The sequence below is a fragment of the Pagrus major genome, chromosome 5, assembly GCF_040436345.1.
Source record: "Pagrus major chromosome 5, Pma_NU_1.0".
Classification (NCBI taxonomy): domain Eukaryota; kingdom Metazoa; phylum Chordata; class Actinopteri; order Spariformes; family Sparidae; genus Pagrus; species Pagrus major.
The window spans coordinates 19938638-19956501 of NC_133219.1; the positions used below are offsets into that span (position 1 = coordinate 19938638).

The 17864-nt window shown below is 41.3% G+C and overlaps 2 protein-coding genes across 5 annotated transcripts in view; one reads left to right on the forward strand and one right to left on the reverse strand.

The window, feature by feature from the left end:
- Positions 1-3194: 3194 nt before the first annotated feature.
- suds3 (SDS3 homolog, SIN3A corepressor complex component) lies at positions 3195-11256 on the reverse strand. 4 transcript variants are annotated; one of them, XM_073466643.1, is made up of 13 exons: positions 11046-11220; positions 9364-9433; positions 9170-9225; positions 8436-8507; positions 7862-7881; positions 7600-7756; positions 7186-7281; positions 6989-7050; positions 6883-6904; positions 6373-6408; positions 6158-6263; positions 5200-5284; positions 3195-4179 (listed from the first exon to the last, which is right to left on the reverse strand). In XM_073466643.1, exons 1-13 carry the CDS (start codon positions 11155-11157, stop codon positions 4081-4083), a joined length of 993 nt encoding a protein of 330 aa, XP_073322744.1. In that variant the 5' UTR covers positions 11158-11220; the 3' UTR covers positions 3195-4080. The 4 variants fall into 4 exon arrangements, with proteins under 4 accessions (XP_073322744.1, XP_073322748.1, XP_073322745.1 ...); XM_073466647.1 differs by lacking the exon at positions 11046-11220 and adding an exon at positions 10220-10357; XM_073466644.1 differs by lacking the exon at positions 11046-11220 and adding an exon at positions 9829-9882.
- A 3030-nt stretch (positions 11257-14286) lies between these two features.
- Positions 14287-17864, forward strand: part of taok3a (TAO kinase 3a) — a 67227-nt gene continuing 63649 nt past the window's right edge. Inside the window, 1 exon segment of the mRNA XM_073467227.1 lies at positions 14287-14413. The gene's annotated coding sequence lies outside the window, so the exon portion shown is untranslated.

Sequence of the window (17864 nt, forward strand, 5' to 3'; positions counted from 1 at the left end):
ACACACACACACATACGCACACACTAGGCCAAGCAGGGTTGTCGAGGAGCTGCCTTCCTCTCTTCAGACCACCGGAGGCAAATCTAAGTCTGCCTGGATCCCACTCGGTTCCCAGCAGATAGCGCATTGCGAGATGCAGCTCTCCACCCCGTAGCCATGCAAGAGCTAACATTCAGTGGAGCGAATGCTCAATTTAGGGGGAAGAGGATGAAAGAGGGAATTCTGTGCTGGAACTGGGGCTGGTGGGAGATTGCGAGGGGGATTTTTATTGATGCCCTGGGTGACTTTTTATGCACACAAGCAATAACCACCAAAGAGTATAACAGCTCCAGTGAGACTTACCAATAAACCCAAACCAGGGGCAGAGCGCTGTAATGACTTGTGGTCATGGAAGACTGGAGAGCTTTCTTTTGTTTTGCAAATAGTGGGTATCAGCAGGTGTTTTACACACTCTGATGAACAGATAGGGTGCACAAGGAAGAAAAAATGGATTCATCACCAGAGAACTGTCTACATGTTCAAGTGCTCCAACTCGTTCCCCGCCTTACTCAGCATATTGATTTTAGACAGTATGAACAGCCACCTGCAGTGAAAGCTTAAGATTGATACAGTCCCAGAGAGCAATAAATGGATCATTTGAAAGACATAGATGTGGAGGAGGGAGGGTGAGGGCTGTTTAGATTATAAGACGGTGAAATGGGTCATCGACACACCACTCAAGTGTGTGTAATCTGTGTGTGAGAATGACACTGGGAGTAGCCTTGACAGATGGGAATACCCATTCAGGTGAACCTGGAGCAATCAGCACCTGCTCACATTTCACACATTGGTTGAGCTGTTGAAACAAGACAGGGGAGGGTTTAGTGGTTAGTTTTCCTTCCGCCAAGGAGGTTACGTTTCCCCTTGTCCGTTTGTGGGTTGGTTGGTTTGTCATCAGGATTACACAGAAACTACTGAATGGACTTCCACAAAAAAGGATGGAGGATGGGCCTTGGCCCAGAATAGACCTTATTAACTTTTGGTGCTAATCCGAATAAAGGAACGGTTCCATTGCGAGAGAGTGTTTTTATTTTCTCAATTTTTGGTTAATTTCTCAGGGCATAATGCATGGATTTTGATGAAATATCTAGTTATTCAATGTTATTAATGCCAAAGAACAGGTTACAAAAGGTTTTAATATGACAAAAAATATCAATTAATAGAGGCCATTTGAAACTCCAAATAGCCCACAGATGGGTAGATTATTCGAAAATGGGCCCCTGTATACAAACATGTGACCTGCTACTCCTCCTATAGGTACAAAACATTGTAGTTGTTTTGAGTCTGTTTGTAGTTGTTTTGAGTCTAGTTGTAGTTGTTTTGAGTCTGTTTGTAGTTGTTTTGAGTCTGTTTGTAGTTGTTTTGGGTCTGTTTGTGGTTGTTTTGAGTCTGTTTGTAGTTGTTTTGAGTCTATTTGTGGTTGTTTTTGGGTCTGTTTGTAGTTGTTTTGAGTCTATTTGTGGTTGTTTTGAGTCTATTCCAGGTGGTTTTGAGTCTCTTTGTGGCTGTTTTGAATCCCTCTTTTAGGTGTTTTTTAATCTCTTTGTTGTAATTACGCCTCTCTTTGTTGTTTCATGTTTCTTTGTTGTCGTTTGACTTTCCAACAAGAAACGTTCTGGTTCAGCAGTCCTGGAAGGCCTGTACGATAATCCATCCATTTCACTAATTAGCACCCATGGCCACCCCTCTGTCTATGCCCCTGACTCCAGAACAGTTCAAATGGACTGACTGTGAGGTTTGATTTGAGACTGATGCCAACACATTTCACATTAAGTGCCTCAGTGTATGTTATTCTGGCCTTAACCAAGAGCCAGACATGGGATGCAATAAAGAGAGCAGACGGGCATCGCATTCTCTATCAGCTCATTTCATGCCTTCGCAAGAGACTGAGCAATCACACCTGACGGCTTCTGGACAACAAGCCTTTTGAGATGAGCCTTGCATTTTGTGCGGCATGGCAAAACAGTAATTGCCCTCCTTGTCAGGCTGTGTCATTAAGTCAGGCGAAGTGAAACATGCCGTCCGGTTAAAGCGATAGGACACACAAGAGGGAAAAGGCAGGCTGCTCGGCCGGCACAGCCCTGCGCAGAATGCCAAATAATTCAGCTGTTTACAAAGTGGAGGGATGGTTGTGTGCACCTGTGCAGTGGATCTGTGCGGTGACTTGGATAGGTCGATTATATTGAGACGCTGACAAATCAATGTGATGTGCATGCAAAAATATCCCCGGGCCCTACAGATGACATGGACATTGACAAAGAAGTGGAAATAATTATTGAGCTACTATTGAAGTAAATGATAAATTTAAGATATTATCGAACATGTTGAAGCATTAAAGTGAGCTTGAGCACCATAGGGGCCCGTGTCTGTGTTGTCGGGGGTCATGAAACATTTATAAATATACTTTTCTTTATTGATGTTAGCTCACACAAGGCTGCTTTAATCAATACTTTCATTTTAACAATGGATCACAGAACTACTTCTGTGAGAAAGAGGTCCCTCGTAATAACCCTCGGAGAAACGCCACCTAACTCTGCTGTGCCCCCTCAGCTCTGCAGGATGTCAAGCTTCTTTCAGCTCAGTGTTGTTTCTGGCCCCACAGCTGTATGCTAGCTACTCAGTCAACATCTGTGTTGTGTTCAGCTTGTTTCCGCTGCCCCCAAGTGGTCAGATCAAACATATCCTAAAATAATATTCCACTTATTCAGTCAAATACCAGGATATAGATTATATAATAATATAATTTGGTAGGCATTCATCGCTCCAAGAGGATGAATCTCGGTGACTTCAGCGATCCTCTGACCTTTCCTCCATCGCTATTGTCAGGTCAAAATTTCTAGTTTTCAAATACTCATGACTAAACACTTATGAAACTTCCAATCAGGCTCAGCTGACTTGTGTTCAGTAATAATTACAAAATGTCTGCTTGCCGACACACTTAACTAAGATGGTAAACTTGATAAACATCAGAACCTCCACTGTGGTCCACTGTGCATAAAAACCTCAAAGAGCACCATGAATGAAAACGTTTAGTCTTGCTAGGACACAATAGACGTTAAAGTCAGGGGAGACTTACCAATAAACATCAATCACAATATCTAGATTCATGCCCTTGTTTGTGTACTTCAGAAATGATAAAAGAACAAGCCTTCTCATTAAATAATAAAAGGCAGATAACATTTTAATAAAATGCAACACAGTACAAATCAATAGTCAACTTAATGCTCCACATGCAAATACAGACAAACTAATCCATATCGTTCACATATGAAGAGCATCTCATGAAACAGCCAAAAAAATAACATTTAAAAAAAACTCAAAATATCTTTTTTCCGAACATCAAATGAAAGGTTTAATACATAGGACTTTTAAACATGTTATTAGGACAAACCATCAGCATAGCAAACAGCCTCCGTTTCTTGATGACAGTGCAAAAGGTATATTCTTTTTTACATGGTGTGACACCTGGTAAACTCCAGGGAACTGTAACTTCATCAGTCAGGGGATTAATGGTATTCAGCCAAACCTGAAGCAATTCCTCATCAGCTTTTCAGTGCTTGCTTTGTTACACCAGTAAGTGACCGTTTCAAAAGGCTTGAAGAAGAAGACAGCATCTGTGGGTCAACATCAGACTGATAATAAACTTAAATGAAAAATAACTTAATGAGAAACTTAAGTAAGACTGGATGCTGAAGAAAAGATTTATGTTCACAGCACATGAAAAAGAAATCAAAGTATGCTTCTTTATGACCATTAACCGCTTTCAAGCACATGCCACATAGTGACAAATAATTGTGGGGAACAGTCAGTTGTGTATATGACCACTTTTACTGTACTTGCATTTAGTTTCTGTGGAAAAAGAAAGAAGATATTCTTGGCCATGGAGAACTGTTTGGTGGGCAATTTATATGATAAAGAATAAGAGGCCACATGTCAAACTCAACTCAGATGCACCAACGAGGGAAACAGCAGATAAAGGTGTGGTTGGATGGATGGATGATTGAACAGATGGGGGTGGGTGGGGAGTGGTGGGGTCATGTTTCACGCAGCCGACCGTCGACGGATGACAAACGCTCCCCTCTGCAGCTGTCCCAGGTAGATCCTCATCTTTGTACTGTCGCTCGTCTTCCTCACCCAAATCTGGAGAAGAAAAAAGAAAGACAATACAAGTGTTTAGAACTTAGGCATTACAAAGAAGCTGCAAGACAAGTCACTACAAACCACCATTATCTACCACAAACCAATTTGTGAGAAGACAGCCAAATTGTATTTGCATCTATATGTCAACTAAAAATCAATGATTGTGTTGATTAGAGTGGCATTAGCGCTTGTTACTAGCCGAACTCTAGCTCACAAAGATAAATATTTACCCGAGAGATGGGTAATGCCTATCTGACGACTCGAAGGTACCAGATTCACCCGGGTTTTGTTGCACTACTTCACTCCATACGAGGAAAGTTATTTTTAATGCTTTGGAAGCGTAATGTTATCCTCGCTTCAATCAAACTGGGTGCCATTTCATATAACTTACTGGCAGTGATGAAATAGCATACGAAAAATTGTAAAAAACACAAAAAACTAGACATTTGTTGCTGGCCTGAGCGGTTGTTGCAGCCCTTCCAGCAATTTGCATTGTGGGATTCGTTATGCAAGCAAGACTATCCAATGCATAATTGATATTTTTTCCAACTCAGTACGACATCCAGGTATATTTGGCATACTGCAAACTACATGCGGCATTTTGACTCAACTAGCATTTTCCCTGTGTATTATATTATGCATTGTAGCCGTTTTTGCACAAGGCCTCCTTTCACATTTGCATAAAAACACATATGGAATTGTGACGAGCATGGCGGTGTGTGTGGTATTGAGTCAAAATAATGCACAGTGTTTGTTTGTGCGTTCATGGTAATGATGGAACAGTGCAACAGTGTGGCTCACTGATGTGTTTTTAATGGGTTTTGGAGAACACTAGAGCTCTATGGCACAGAGGAATAAAATCTATCAAGCTTTAGTTGCACAGACACACTTTGTAGGAGGATGAATTCACTGGTCTTTTCGTGGCATTTGTTGACAACAAAGGCGAATACAGAATATCACCAGCCTCATCCTTGCCGTTTTTCTAAATGCGACAGGAGCTGGATGAGTACTAAAGCTCACCTCATTGGTCCCCACTGAGCTGATGACACAGCTAATCTTTGTGTTGTCCTTTGACTCCAGGTAGATGGCCTGGCTCTTGTGGTACCTGTCAGCATAAAAAGCACAACAAAAAAAAAAACAGCATTAATTCGTCATACACGGTGAGGAACGAGGCTAAGTGCAGACAGGAGAGGCGTTCATCATACATAATTTTACCCCGCTGAATTAACCACATTCCTCCTGAGATGGCACTAAATAGATAATTGGACTGGAAAGTCAAAACAAAAAGTCTGTTATTCTTTTTTAATGGCTCCAAACTGTCAGAGGACAGAACCAACCCAGGGGAAGAGACTGACAGCCAAAGCACTTGATCATTAACGGCCCACAGAAGAATAATGACGCGTGTGTCTCCCTGCAGCTTCTGTGAAAAGGCTTTATGGTTGTGGCGTCTTCTTTGGCAATGACTAAATTTGCCTTGAAAGAAAAGTCCACATAGCTCAAAGCTTTCTCCTCTCCCCTTCCTGTCTCTATCACCCGCTAATAAGACAGAATTCTCTTATTTTTACTCTACAAATGACCTTATGTTCTGACACATGTCTGATGCAAAGCTATGTCCTCAAAAAGAATGGCATCAGAGCCGTGCCTGGCCATAGATTTTCCATTCTCTTTATGTCTGCATCACAGCACTGGTTCTAGTACAGTCACCTACTTTGAATATGTATTTTTTATGGTGCTTTCAAGCACCAGCACTTATTCACCGGCTTCTAAGAAATATCTCTTTCTGTAGATAAAAAAGTGGCTGCCATGATAGTGGCTATAAAATGTCTGTTGGAGACCAACCACACAACAAATCCATCCAAACCATGGCAATGTGGCCATCTAGTGGTGATGCAAGCTGTCGTCAAACTATGAGAAAAATGGTACAATGTCCGGGGGAAAATGTAAAATTCCCATTTTGAGGATGAAAGTTCAAAGTCACCATCTTTTGTCGTAGTAAAGTTTCCCCTCCTCGATGCGGGCCTCGTAACGCTGGGAGGGGTTCTCCATGGGAGCGGAGGGGACGTGCTCTGGAGACGAGGGAGACACTGAAAAGGGAGAATCACCTGATTAATATTTTTATGCAAAACTTCTCTACTAATAGTGTCATTTTTTAAGCAATAGTTTTGGGATATTTTGGGAAATGTGCTTATTTACTTTCTTGATGAAAGGTGGGGGAGATGATCTCTCCGCCTGTTGATTATAAGGTTACAACCACCAGCTGGTTAGCATATCTTAGCATTAAGATTCGAAACAGGTAACACAATCTGCCTTCCAGCTCACTAATAACAAACTGTTTAATTTATACAAAAACTATTCTGCTGCGTGCCGGACTATTTCTTAGCTGGGTGACTTCCTCAAGACTACGGTGATGACAAGACTTCAGGAAGTTACTGCTAAAGTCACAAAATAGTCCAGAGTTCATTTATCTTTGGACTCAGCCTGGCTAGCTGCTTCCACCTGTTTCCAGTCTTGGTGCCAAGCTAAGCTAAGCTAGCCAGCTGCTGGCTGTAGTTTCATATTCAGAGTACAGACATGAGAGTGGCGCGGATTTCACCATGTAACACAGCAAAAGGACAAGCAAAATAGCACATTTCCCTAATTTTTCAAAGAAGTTAATTGTGCATGACAAGTGGAATTAAATGAAAAAGGTGAGCACTGACGTACCTGGTCGTTTTGGAGACTTAAGCTGTAAAAGAGAAGGTGGGAAATTTGTAAAAGAAATAATTAGACAAGCAGTTACATACATAAAATTCAGAAATTCAGAACTTACCTTATTAAGTGTTCTTAGATCTTCCATTATCTGTTCATCTGTTAACAAATAATTTAGCTGAGGTTTGAAGAGTTAAGGAGGCATTTTTTCACAACACTTAGCTGAGTAATTTAACCAGTTCCACAGATGGAGTTGATCGTGACCTTTGACTATCTGAGAAAGTACAAATACTACCACTAAGATTATGTGAAGGATATCTGGTGCAGGTTTTCTCCGTTTGTCTGGTATTGGCACTGGATCATTGGGCCGTCTCCTCAGCTTCCGAGTCATGATAGGTTTTACTTCCATTGAGTCTATGTTTGAAAGAAATAATGACAAACTAAGATCAAACAGTAACATCCAAATAATGTAAAACCTTATTAAAATGCACAACTTTGTAATTCACTTAAAATAAATACAATTTAAAAATTATATCCCACACAGACAATTCAAAAGGACAGACCGCAAAGTTATAAACTTTTAAATTACTGTATCTGAAAGTGCTACTTTAAATCAGACAACTTAATATTGAAGTTTCTCTTCCACCCACATATATTTTCTTTGTTTTACCCCATTTCTGTCTCTTCTGCTGAGCAAGTCCCTGATTAATAATCCAGTTCTGGCTCCCTTACCGCCTGTCAGCTCCATTGTTAATTTTTCGTTCTCGATCATCTTCTTCTTCTCCTCCAGTTCTGCAATTAGGTTTTCCTTCAGTTCAACTTTTTTATCGTCGAACTCCTTCACCGCTGCCTTCTTCTCCTTGATGTAGTTCCTCTCCACCTGCTCTGTCTGCAGACAGTTTGAGAGAAAGAAATGATGGAAAAGGAAGGAATGCATTCTGGTTCAATTTAACATAAATCACATCGGCCGCTTACTAAGATGAATCACACTCACCTCAAGCTGGAGGAACAGATCTGTAAAGGGAAAGAAAAAAAACAACTGGTCATGTAGATCAAACCTCTGCCCAATTCCACTAAAGTTTGATTTAAACAAGATAGTTTCATCCCCCAAGATTAGTGGTCAGGACTACAGTCAACCACAACATGTAAAATACTGACACAAGTTCATTACAATTTAGTTTCTGACATTCAAACCACTTAAAAACATATTGAGAAATGGGATATATGAGCATTGAGCATGTATATGGGCATGGCTGCAGTTGCTGTCATTTAATTATGAACCTTCTAGTTACCAAATGTCAACATCAAGGATTCATTTAAGGCTTTGAATATAATACTTTCATGGCAAACACTTCTCTTCTTATATGCATAAACTCTTGCATGTGGGCAAGTTTCCCTTTCCCAGTTCTCACGTGTGAGCAGTTGTTTTGCAGCAGTGTTTATTGCCAATGTTCTCCCCTGGTCAAACAAATCAAACTAAAGCAGGAAGCACTACAACATTTTAATAAATCTGTGGATGCATCAGAAGAAAAGCACAGCGTGCCGTCTCTAAATATCGCTCAACTTGCCTGCATTTCGGAGTCTCTCTTTGTACTGCTGGTCCAGCTTCTTCATCCTCTTCTGATACTCCTGCAGCGTACCTGCAAAGAGGAAGTGTCATTTACCAAAAGTGAAGATCTATGCAATCATGTTTGCTTAGAGAATGTTATAGTATTATCCAATTATGACTCAGATTTGTATGTTGGGTGAGAGCAATTGTAACCAAAAGTTAATAAAACTTAAAGAAACTGTTAATTAAAATGCATCAATGTTTCCTTGATATGCTGCTTATCACCAACCCACAGTCTCGTCTAGATGACACTGATATTGTTCCTGCATCTGGATTTACAAAGAGCTCACAGCGTGTCCCTACACAACTTCTACACTCGCTCGTAGGAGAGCTGATTGTGCTACAGCCCAGCCAGCTCAGAAATGGTTTTTATCAGATCAGCAGACAGGCCTCAGGATTCAGAATGAGCTGTTTATGTCAGAAGACTGTTAGTCAGCAGTTATCATCAGTTTCTCATCTGGTTCTTCTTTATAGCCAGAGACAGTGGGTGCACTTTTAAACTTCCTCTGAAGCTGCCTTCATGACCTGATGATGTAATCCCTAACCACCATGAGCAACCAGTCAGGATCTGGTTATGTCCTGTATCCCCACGCACACACAAATCACATCCCACAAGATAGAGAGCAACAGTAAAAGTCGTTCACATTTGGAAAATTCCTAACACACTAAAGTCAGAGGAAAAACGCTAATCACCTTCTTGTAATTGCTGCAACTGTCTTTTCAGGGAGGCCAGCTTGTCTTGGTACATTCTGCAATGAAATAAACCAGAGATAATATCACATTTCCATTCTCTGTGTGCAGCAACAGGGGCAAACAAACAAACCTTCACCTTCAAATGATTTGTATTAAGGTCAAAACAGCTGAGCTGTGGTTGGCACAACACTTACTGCTCTTTGATTTCAACATAGTCATCCTCGTCGTGCTTGGCAAGGTCTGTTTCACTGGCATCTTCCGTGTCTGGCATAACAGAAGAAGAACAGACTCAGATCTCAGCTAAAACACGTAATATACTCTGTATATATTCCTGCATTTGTTCTTTTAGCTTTGCCAACACAAACGTGATACAATGAAGTTTCGTCCAACGTCAGACAGAAAGAAAGACAGACAGACGGACAGCAGTGATCTGTGGAGATCAGATGACGTGCGTGGCACTGGTAAGGTAATGGTGAACACCCTGCTTGGGAATGCCCTCTGGGTGGTTAGATTAGGAAACAGAGGAAATCCAAGTCTGCCAGATCACACACTATATGTCTTCGGATCGACGTCAGAGAAAGTTCAGCTAGACAAAGCTAAGGCTTGTAAATTTAATCCAGAAACATCTATGTAATGACCGATAGAAATATAGCTATTACTTTGAGTGTCAAGCATTTGCCGCATGGTAGGATTAATCAGAAACGGTCCCCGGCTAACAACTCTCTCAAGACAAGCTAACATGTTTAGGCTAGCGCGATGTGGCAAACTTGGGAGCCAAGTTTATAAGCACCAGCTGACCTAGGTCAGTCGGCGTTACCTTCAGAACCAGACACAAGAGAAGGGTAAGGCCCGGTCATGTAAAGCTGACACAGCAGCTTTCATTTTCGGTTAGCATTAACGTGCTAGCTTAAGTTAGCTAGTCTACTGTTTAAAGAGTAACCCGACTCTCGCTCGCGTAGTTGGGTATAACAGAAGCGTCAACATATCCCGAGGAGGAGAAAAATAAGTCCAGCTCGTCGCTTGGAAGTCAGTGTCAGGAAACTAGCGAACCTTGTAGTGCTGTCATCGCCTCGCTTTCCTCTTGTCTTTCTTTCTCGTACACTGCAACCCGTCCTGTCTCACTGAATAGTGTGAAAAGGGCAGTGCAGTGGACACAGCACGCAGGGTTTCGGCTGCCTGCCGACCTGTCAATGCTCGAAGCTAACGTTACGTAGCTAGTTGGCTAATTGACGCTATGTAACGTTACCCCGAGTGGAACATCATTCATTAAAACCAAGTTAGTCCAGGCGGACTGAAACACGCCTAAAGTTGGCTTAATTTAAGTAACAGTTACGTTTTGTTGCCAACGATTACGCACGATAACGTAAAGCCAGTGTGGCGATTTATGTAGTAATAACTGACCGATGCCTAGCGGCACGCTAGCTGGTTGGCATGTAAACAAGGCGAGACTTTTATTAAATAATCATTAACCGTGGGCTCAATTTTCTATCTGCACGGGGAAAGTCACCGAGTGCAAGCGATTTAATTGTTTTTCATCACCTGCTTCCGAAATGTTTCCTGACTGGACGAAAAGTTGGCGGGCGGCAGTCGGGTAGCTAACCTCCTGTCTTGCTAGCAAGCTAACTACGTGTGGCTGAAGCTCGCATTGGACTGTTCCTCCAGAATTGGAAACAAGGCGTTATAATTTTGCTTGGGAAGTGCTACAAAGTGCACACCGCACTATGCGAGAAACCCTTTCCTAATAGAGCGAAATCTGCAAATCACTTTAAACACTGCAAACAAAAATGGTCTGAATTTATGCAATAATCGCGCGTTTCCGTCTCTTTTCCAACAAGTAGACCCAGCCGGAGCGTTTGGTCAAAACGTTCAGCGTTACCTTCTTCTGAGTCTCTTCCCCTAAAACTCCGATCGTCGTCGTCATCCACGCTATCAAGTTCTTCTTCATCATTGTAATAGTCCACCATAGGTGATAGCAAAGTCGAAGCCATTTGTTCGCTTGCTAAATGTAAACAAACACAAAATAAACAATCGATTTGTGTTTTGCAGCTTGCTTGGAACAGCGCCTACAACTGGCAGGACCTCGGAGTGTCAAGCTGTCTGACCATATGCCTGTATGCACTGATTGCCGTAGTAAGTTTTAATATGATTAAACGCCTCTAATGTGATTTTTTTCCTACAATCGAAATCACGAATGTAAGATGATGGATACCAGTTAATAATCAGCGTGTTTTCTATGCGCATATCCAAATCTAGAGTACAACTTTTAAACAGGCATATTTCCGGACGCCAAGTGCTATGGGGTCTCTTTGTTTTGGCTCCATGAATCTACTATAGTTGGCTCGCTATGCATTTAGTTTTGCAACACTTCGAGGATCTGCGAGGAGTCAGTGGCTGATCACTTGTAAAATCTAGTTTATTTTAATATTTTTTCTCAATTTAGTCACCAGCACTGAAGCTCTATTCCTGCCTCCTTTCTGCTTTCCCGCGATATAACATGTTTATCTAGTAATCAACCCCATCACATGTGAGACATTTTCAATTGTTAGGTATTAAAAGAGTCAGCCACATCAACTTATCAACTATATTTATGTAATCTCCCAATATCGTAGTATAAATGCTGTCTTAAAGCCTTTACAATATTGTCAGCAACATAACACTAATGTTTTTTTAATCACACGAATTGGCCCATGATTATCTAGTCGTCCATTTACTCATAAACAGACAAAGTTGTGTGTTAAAATCCAGAATCAGCCATATGTAACGGTGTGTGTGTGTCAACTCGTTTTTTAATGGTGATTTTCTTTCACATTTCCAGAAACAATATGGAAGACACAAACTCTGCGTCCCCATGCGTAGCTATGGCCCTTTGTGCTATATTCCTCTGACACTTATGCTTAGTATGTAGGCACAAAAGCTCATTGCAAGTCTCGTCATCATGCCACCATTGACAACACAAAGGTACACGGTTTAATGCAAAATCACATGATATTATATATTAGAGTCCCTCTGCCAAAATCTCATTAATCCTTAGATCCCTGCTGTGACGTTTACCCGCCCACTTAGTATCATTACTGCTTTGTAGGGAGCCCTGGGAACATGAAAAATAAATGATAAGAACATATCAAACAGTGGTAACAGGCTTTTGAATTTAAAAGCCTATAGACTAGTATCGACTACTACTTTGGTCCTTGAGTAAACCATTCTATGCAGTTTCAGATAGTGACCATAATACTGAAGGCTGCTCTTGAATTAGCCTCTTGAAGGTATCCAGGAGATGTGGACCCCACCTTGAAAAGCCTCCTCCTGCTGACCATGTGTGATCACAAGGGCTTTTGTGGCCACCTGAACAATTAGTCCATTAATGTATCAGTTTATTAATACTCTGGTAATCAATTAAATGATTATCAAAATTATTTGTCATAAAAGCCCCATTGGCATAATGGATAAGGCACTGGCATCCTAAACCAGGGACTGTGAGTTCCCATCTGGGGTCTTTGTTGGGCTTATAATCCAGTTTTCAATGGATGGGTCTCAGCTTTGTGAGCATTCTTACAAATAGTCCAACTGTCAACGTGTGTTGGACCGAGGATTAGACAAAAGGAGACATTTGCAGGCTCATTCTTGGGGTATAGGACATTTTTAACAAACATTTTTCATATGTTTTATAGACCAAATAATTAGTCATTCAATCTAGAAAGTAACTGATAATGAAAATAATCATAAGTTGCAGCCCTAACTCTGACCAATAGCACTTTTTTCAATAGCAGTCACTTGTAGATGTAGGTCAGTCTGTATGTGCTCTTCCAGAATCTGCCCTGTCAGCAGACATGCAGCTCGGTTTTAGCATATTATAGACATGACTGTATGAACAAACACAGATTGAGAGACACTCTGAATACCAAAATGCAAGATGAAATATTCAAACAGGTTTGATCGATTTCTTTCAGGCTCTGTTTCTTTTCCCAGGCTGAGTTTGAATCTTTCATCGTGAATTTGGTGTCCTCATTTCATCAATCCAATATGAACAACCTGATTTTTAGACCTGTGGCTTTTTAAATCAGAATTTGAGCAATTTAAACATTGATCTGATTTAGTGTTATTTGAATTTCAAAATGATGTATTAAGTAGTGTTTAAATTCCACAATAAGGTATCCATTTGCCTATGAGATGCAAATCATCAATGCTATTATTTGCTTCTATACTGTGGATGTATGTTATGTAATGTCAGAAAGTAAATATTCAAATAAAGGATTGTTTCCCCAATCTAATAATGCTCCTCAAGTGTGTGTGTGTATGTTTTTTTTAAAGGACTCACTTCACTCACTATCTGATATTAAATGTACCTTAGTATCAAAAATAATTTTCTTGCAATAAATGTAAGTATCAAAAGTACAAGTAAAATTATGCATATATCAACATGTATGTATATAGGCTACTGTATACCATGGGTTGAATTTATCAGCCTTGGTACTAATTGGTACTTTGGTATGGGTAAGTCACCCATATGAATAGTGCTTGAGTAAAAGTCTTTGCCAAAGTGTGTATATGCATTAATACAGCCAAACTGATGCAAACATGAAAGTTAAAAAAACAAAAACAGTTACACTGAGTAAGTCTGTGGTCTTCATAAATTTCCTGTACTGATGAACATCCAGTATATTGCTTCGTGACTGTTACAGTTCAACCGTGACAACAGCAGGTGGTAGCATTGCACTGGAAACATTGTGGAGGCGAAGCGGCTTCACTGACACTGAAGTTGCAACAGAATCGGGATGACTCGTCCATGCATCTTTCATGATTTGCGAAGGAAATAAGCTGCAGCGTTGTTGGTCGTTTACTTTCGCGTTGGCACTTGTTATTTAAAGCGGCACTGATCAGAGAGATACTTCATGGCGGAGCATTTTCGTATTTGACGTGGATAAACCAAATTACGCATGAGACACTTGCAAAAACAACAACAAAAAAAAACGACCGCTCGCTGGTGTTAATGCTGGAGAAACGACACCTGGGGAGCGCGCCTGCTTCTTCTTCTGCACGCACTCCGCAGCGCGAGTCAACTTTATTTCCGCCTGTCTGTCAAACTAACTGTCAAACACGCGCGAGGGGTTGTGCTCCTGCTGCTCCGTCATTCAGGAAGTCCGCACCAACTGACAGCACTTCGCAAAGTCACACCGTCATCTCCAGAGTCGGACTAAACCCCACTGAAGTGAGCACGCCATTCAACAACGACGACTTTTACTGAAGGTGAGCGTCTTTTCCCGCTCTGTTGTTGCGTCGCCGCCACTGTTTGTCCCCCCTTTTAACGGTTGGACAGCCTCTTGCTAGCGAAAACGAAATGACACTTCCTCTTGTCTCAACGGCGGAGCTACTGTAGCTAAACGACAAAAAAACAACAAAAAAAGAGCAGTAAAAGTGGACACAGGGGAAGTTGTAAGTGACCACCATCGCCTGGTTTCGACGTTGTTCGGGCTTGTTTTGTTTCATCGCTCACTCCGCTCAGACGCGGTGAGTGCACGGAGCAGCATCGGCTCGCCGAGGGGGGTTAAGTGCGTAGGTTTGCCTTGGAAAGGTCTTGAGCCAAGTGCTTGTTTTGTTGATCGATGTGTTTGTGCACCTGCTTCGCATCTACGCCGCGATTCGGAGACTTTACGTCGTGGACTGATGAGGAGGAGGGGGGGAGAGACGCTTCACTGTTTGGTTTGTCCCTCAGGGGGTGAGTATGGAGAGCGAAGCGGATGACAGGTCGTAATGAAGTGTACAGTCGGAAGAGGTGGAGGGGGTGGTGGGTTGTAAAGACGACTTGGCGGGTGGACGATGTGTAAACTTGTGCTAGGTTTTATTATTATTATTTTTTAGCATTGTCACGCAATGTGTGCCAGTCTGCGTGAGTCTGTCACATCCAAAATGCCTGTGGTACCTTCCATTGCACCCTACATTGTTGTGAGTGAGATTTTACTATCAACGCACATTCACAATGGCTTTCACCGTCCACAACACACGACCCGAACCACATTTTTACTACATCTTACTACGTCTGTCTGCACTTGCAACCAATCGAGCATTGCCTGCATCCTTGACACTTTTCTATGCACGATTTATATTGTAATACTGGCTTGCATTCATTTAATACAAAAGGCAGTAATCGCACGGTATTCATCTGTTCATCATCATCTGGTTTTTTCCCCCCTGGTTTGAGCGCTACAATGGAGCTCGTCACCTGAACGCAGCACAGCGCTCGGTTAAATATTCAGCGTTAAAAGTAAATGTATGCTAACGTGACGCTCTCGAAATGGCAGATGCAGATAGCAAGCTGAGCACCAAAACCCAAGCTGACCCAACATGATGTCATCTCTTGTGTGTAGAGCGCATGAGTGAGAGGCAGCAGACTCGTGTTTCACTGCTAAACTGTGTCACTTGTGAAGATGCATGTTGAGAGAGCATTCAGTCCATTCGTCATGACGTTGCACCTGCATGTCATTTCAATCGATTTCAGACATTTGTTTCCGCTCAAGAGGTGCAAAGAGTTGATGTGGTGTGATTCTCTGCATTTGTTTTTTGCAGAGAAGAGTTTGCTCGCCTCCTGAGTAAGTAGTGTCAAACTGATGTCATGTAAAGAGATTATGATCTTATGAGGATTTGTGCTCCTCTTTATAATCTTTTTTGTCATTATGTCTCCAGTCAAGTGTTTCAGGGCCCTGCTTCAGGGTTACAGCTGACAGGATTTTGTTCAAAGGGCACAGTCCTCTCCCTTGTTCACACAACCTATATCTGGCAGCATCATACGCAACCTATTGACCATGCAACCGAGAGAGGGAACAGAAAGCGACACACTTCCTTATAAGTGGTGGTATCTATCTAGGGCAGTTTAGTTGTTTATCAGGATTTTGTCATTGTCGGGTAAACGTTTCACTCTTAATTAGGGTTGCAACCAGAACATCACAGTGCACCTTTAAATGAATGAATACAGAGGGGGCTCTTTTTTCGTTGAACAAACACAACATTATAATTTTGCGAAATCTTATGTCCTGACAAACTTGATAAAAACTTGAAGTATATACATTTTCAACAACACAAATTAAGTAGACTTTGATACTGCAATATGCAAATGTGCACAGTATAATTACTTTCCAATTTCATTCCACTGCAACCCTGCTCGTAAAATAATACTCAGGTTATGACATGCAAAATGCTCCTTTCTTGTACAGCTGGGTCCAAGTGAGGTTAGTCACACCTGGTTTTTAAAAAAGCATGTTGTGAAACATAATCAAAAGATGATTGAGTTGTTATGTTCCCCTTTGCTTTCGTTTGGTCTTGGTTTAACACTTGATGTTTCAGGTTGCTAAATGTAACATAACAACAGGCTTCCTTTAGCTGGGCAGAGGCAGTCATAAGCATAGTGCTAACAGTCATGTCTTTTTATAGAGCCGTGTGAGAGATTATTGAGACGTTAGCCAGGGGTCTTCTCGTGAATTTGCACAAATCCCTTTGAGTACCAGTGTTGTGTGAGTGTGTGTGTGTGTGTGCATGCTGATGGATGCACTGGGAAAAGGACACATCAGCTGCTCTTGACAATTGGCTGATGTGGCTGTCAGAGACAGGGGGGTGGAGTGGGGGTGGGAGCCAGACATGCTCTCATTGACGCTATGTTCACACTAAAGCAGGCTACCATTTGCACCCGGGACTTGTTTAAATCAGATTCAAGATTGGGCTTGAGTCAAATTGTTGGAGCAAACATATTTTAGGGCAGTGCCAACAACAAGCTACTAGAAGATTTTGTGTATCAAAATGTCTTGATATTTGTGAGGTTTTGTCAATTATGTCACTCTAGCCAAACAGGCATTTTAAAGGTCAGATTCCAATAAGTTTGTGGAAGTTTCATCCACCAAAATGTTACCAAATGGTCAAAAGAGGGTTTTGGCCTAGCTGCATGTCTTCCCTGCGCTCTTTTGCGGAATCTAAGTCTGAGAGAGCTCTGTGTAAGTAGTTGAATATTATTTCTGGCCTACACGATTTACGTTTTTAATAAAGTAATTGTTTTACATATTAATAATGAGTTATTTTAAGACACGTTCTTATTGCAATGACTTGTGGGTAATTTGTGATTAAGTAAATCGGTAAAGTCTGTTGAGGTCTGCACCCCCAAACAGACATTTGGATGCAGCCTGTCTGTTTTAGGTTGTCACTGTTAAAATAAAGGCCAATAAAGTCAGGACCATTCATAATTTTCATTTTTACCTTAATGAATATCAAAAATAGGAATAAGAAAAATAGGGAATGCCACAATATCTCTTAAATCACTGTTGAACGAGTGTATTTCAGTTTCTTATGATGATTTTCTGAGATGTGGTTAAAGTGCAGAAAAATCTACGAAGTGAATCTTGTGTTTATTTTGTCAGACAGGATGATTCCAAGGTCAAGAATAGTCCTTCGCACTCTCACAATGTAGTTGGTCTTTGTGACATTATTTTGGTGTTTCTGGTGACAAACAAGTATAACACACTAGAGCAGTGTTCCTGCTCTGGTGTATCGAGACCTGGTTAATAAAACCGAGTTAGAGATGAAACCTTTATTGTGTAATAGTTCTTTTCTGGTGTTCAAAATGAGCACTCGCAGAGCAGAGAGAGCCAGCGGTGACAGAAAGTTGGCTTCTTGTCATTTGTGTTACGTAGCACCAAACCATGTCTTTGCAAGCACC

Bases quoted from the DNA above. Each gene is read 5' to 3' on its own strand.
- suds3 (XM_073466643.1), bottom strand. From the start codon at position 11,157: ATGGCTTCGACTTTGCTATCACCTATGGTGGACTATTACAATGATGAA. The intron at 9,434-11,045 runs GTAACGCTGAAC...CTGTTATGCCAG, and splicing joins GGGAAGAGACTCAGAAGAAG to ACACGGAAGATGCCAGTGAA. The intron at 5,285-6,157 runs GTGACTTTGAAC...TTATGCTGACAG, and splicing joins CTTTACTACGACAAAAGATG to GTACCACAAGAGCCAGGCCA.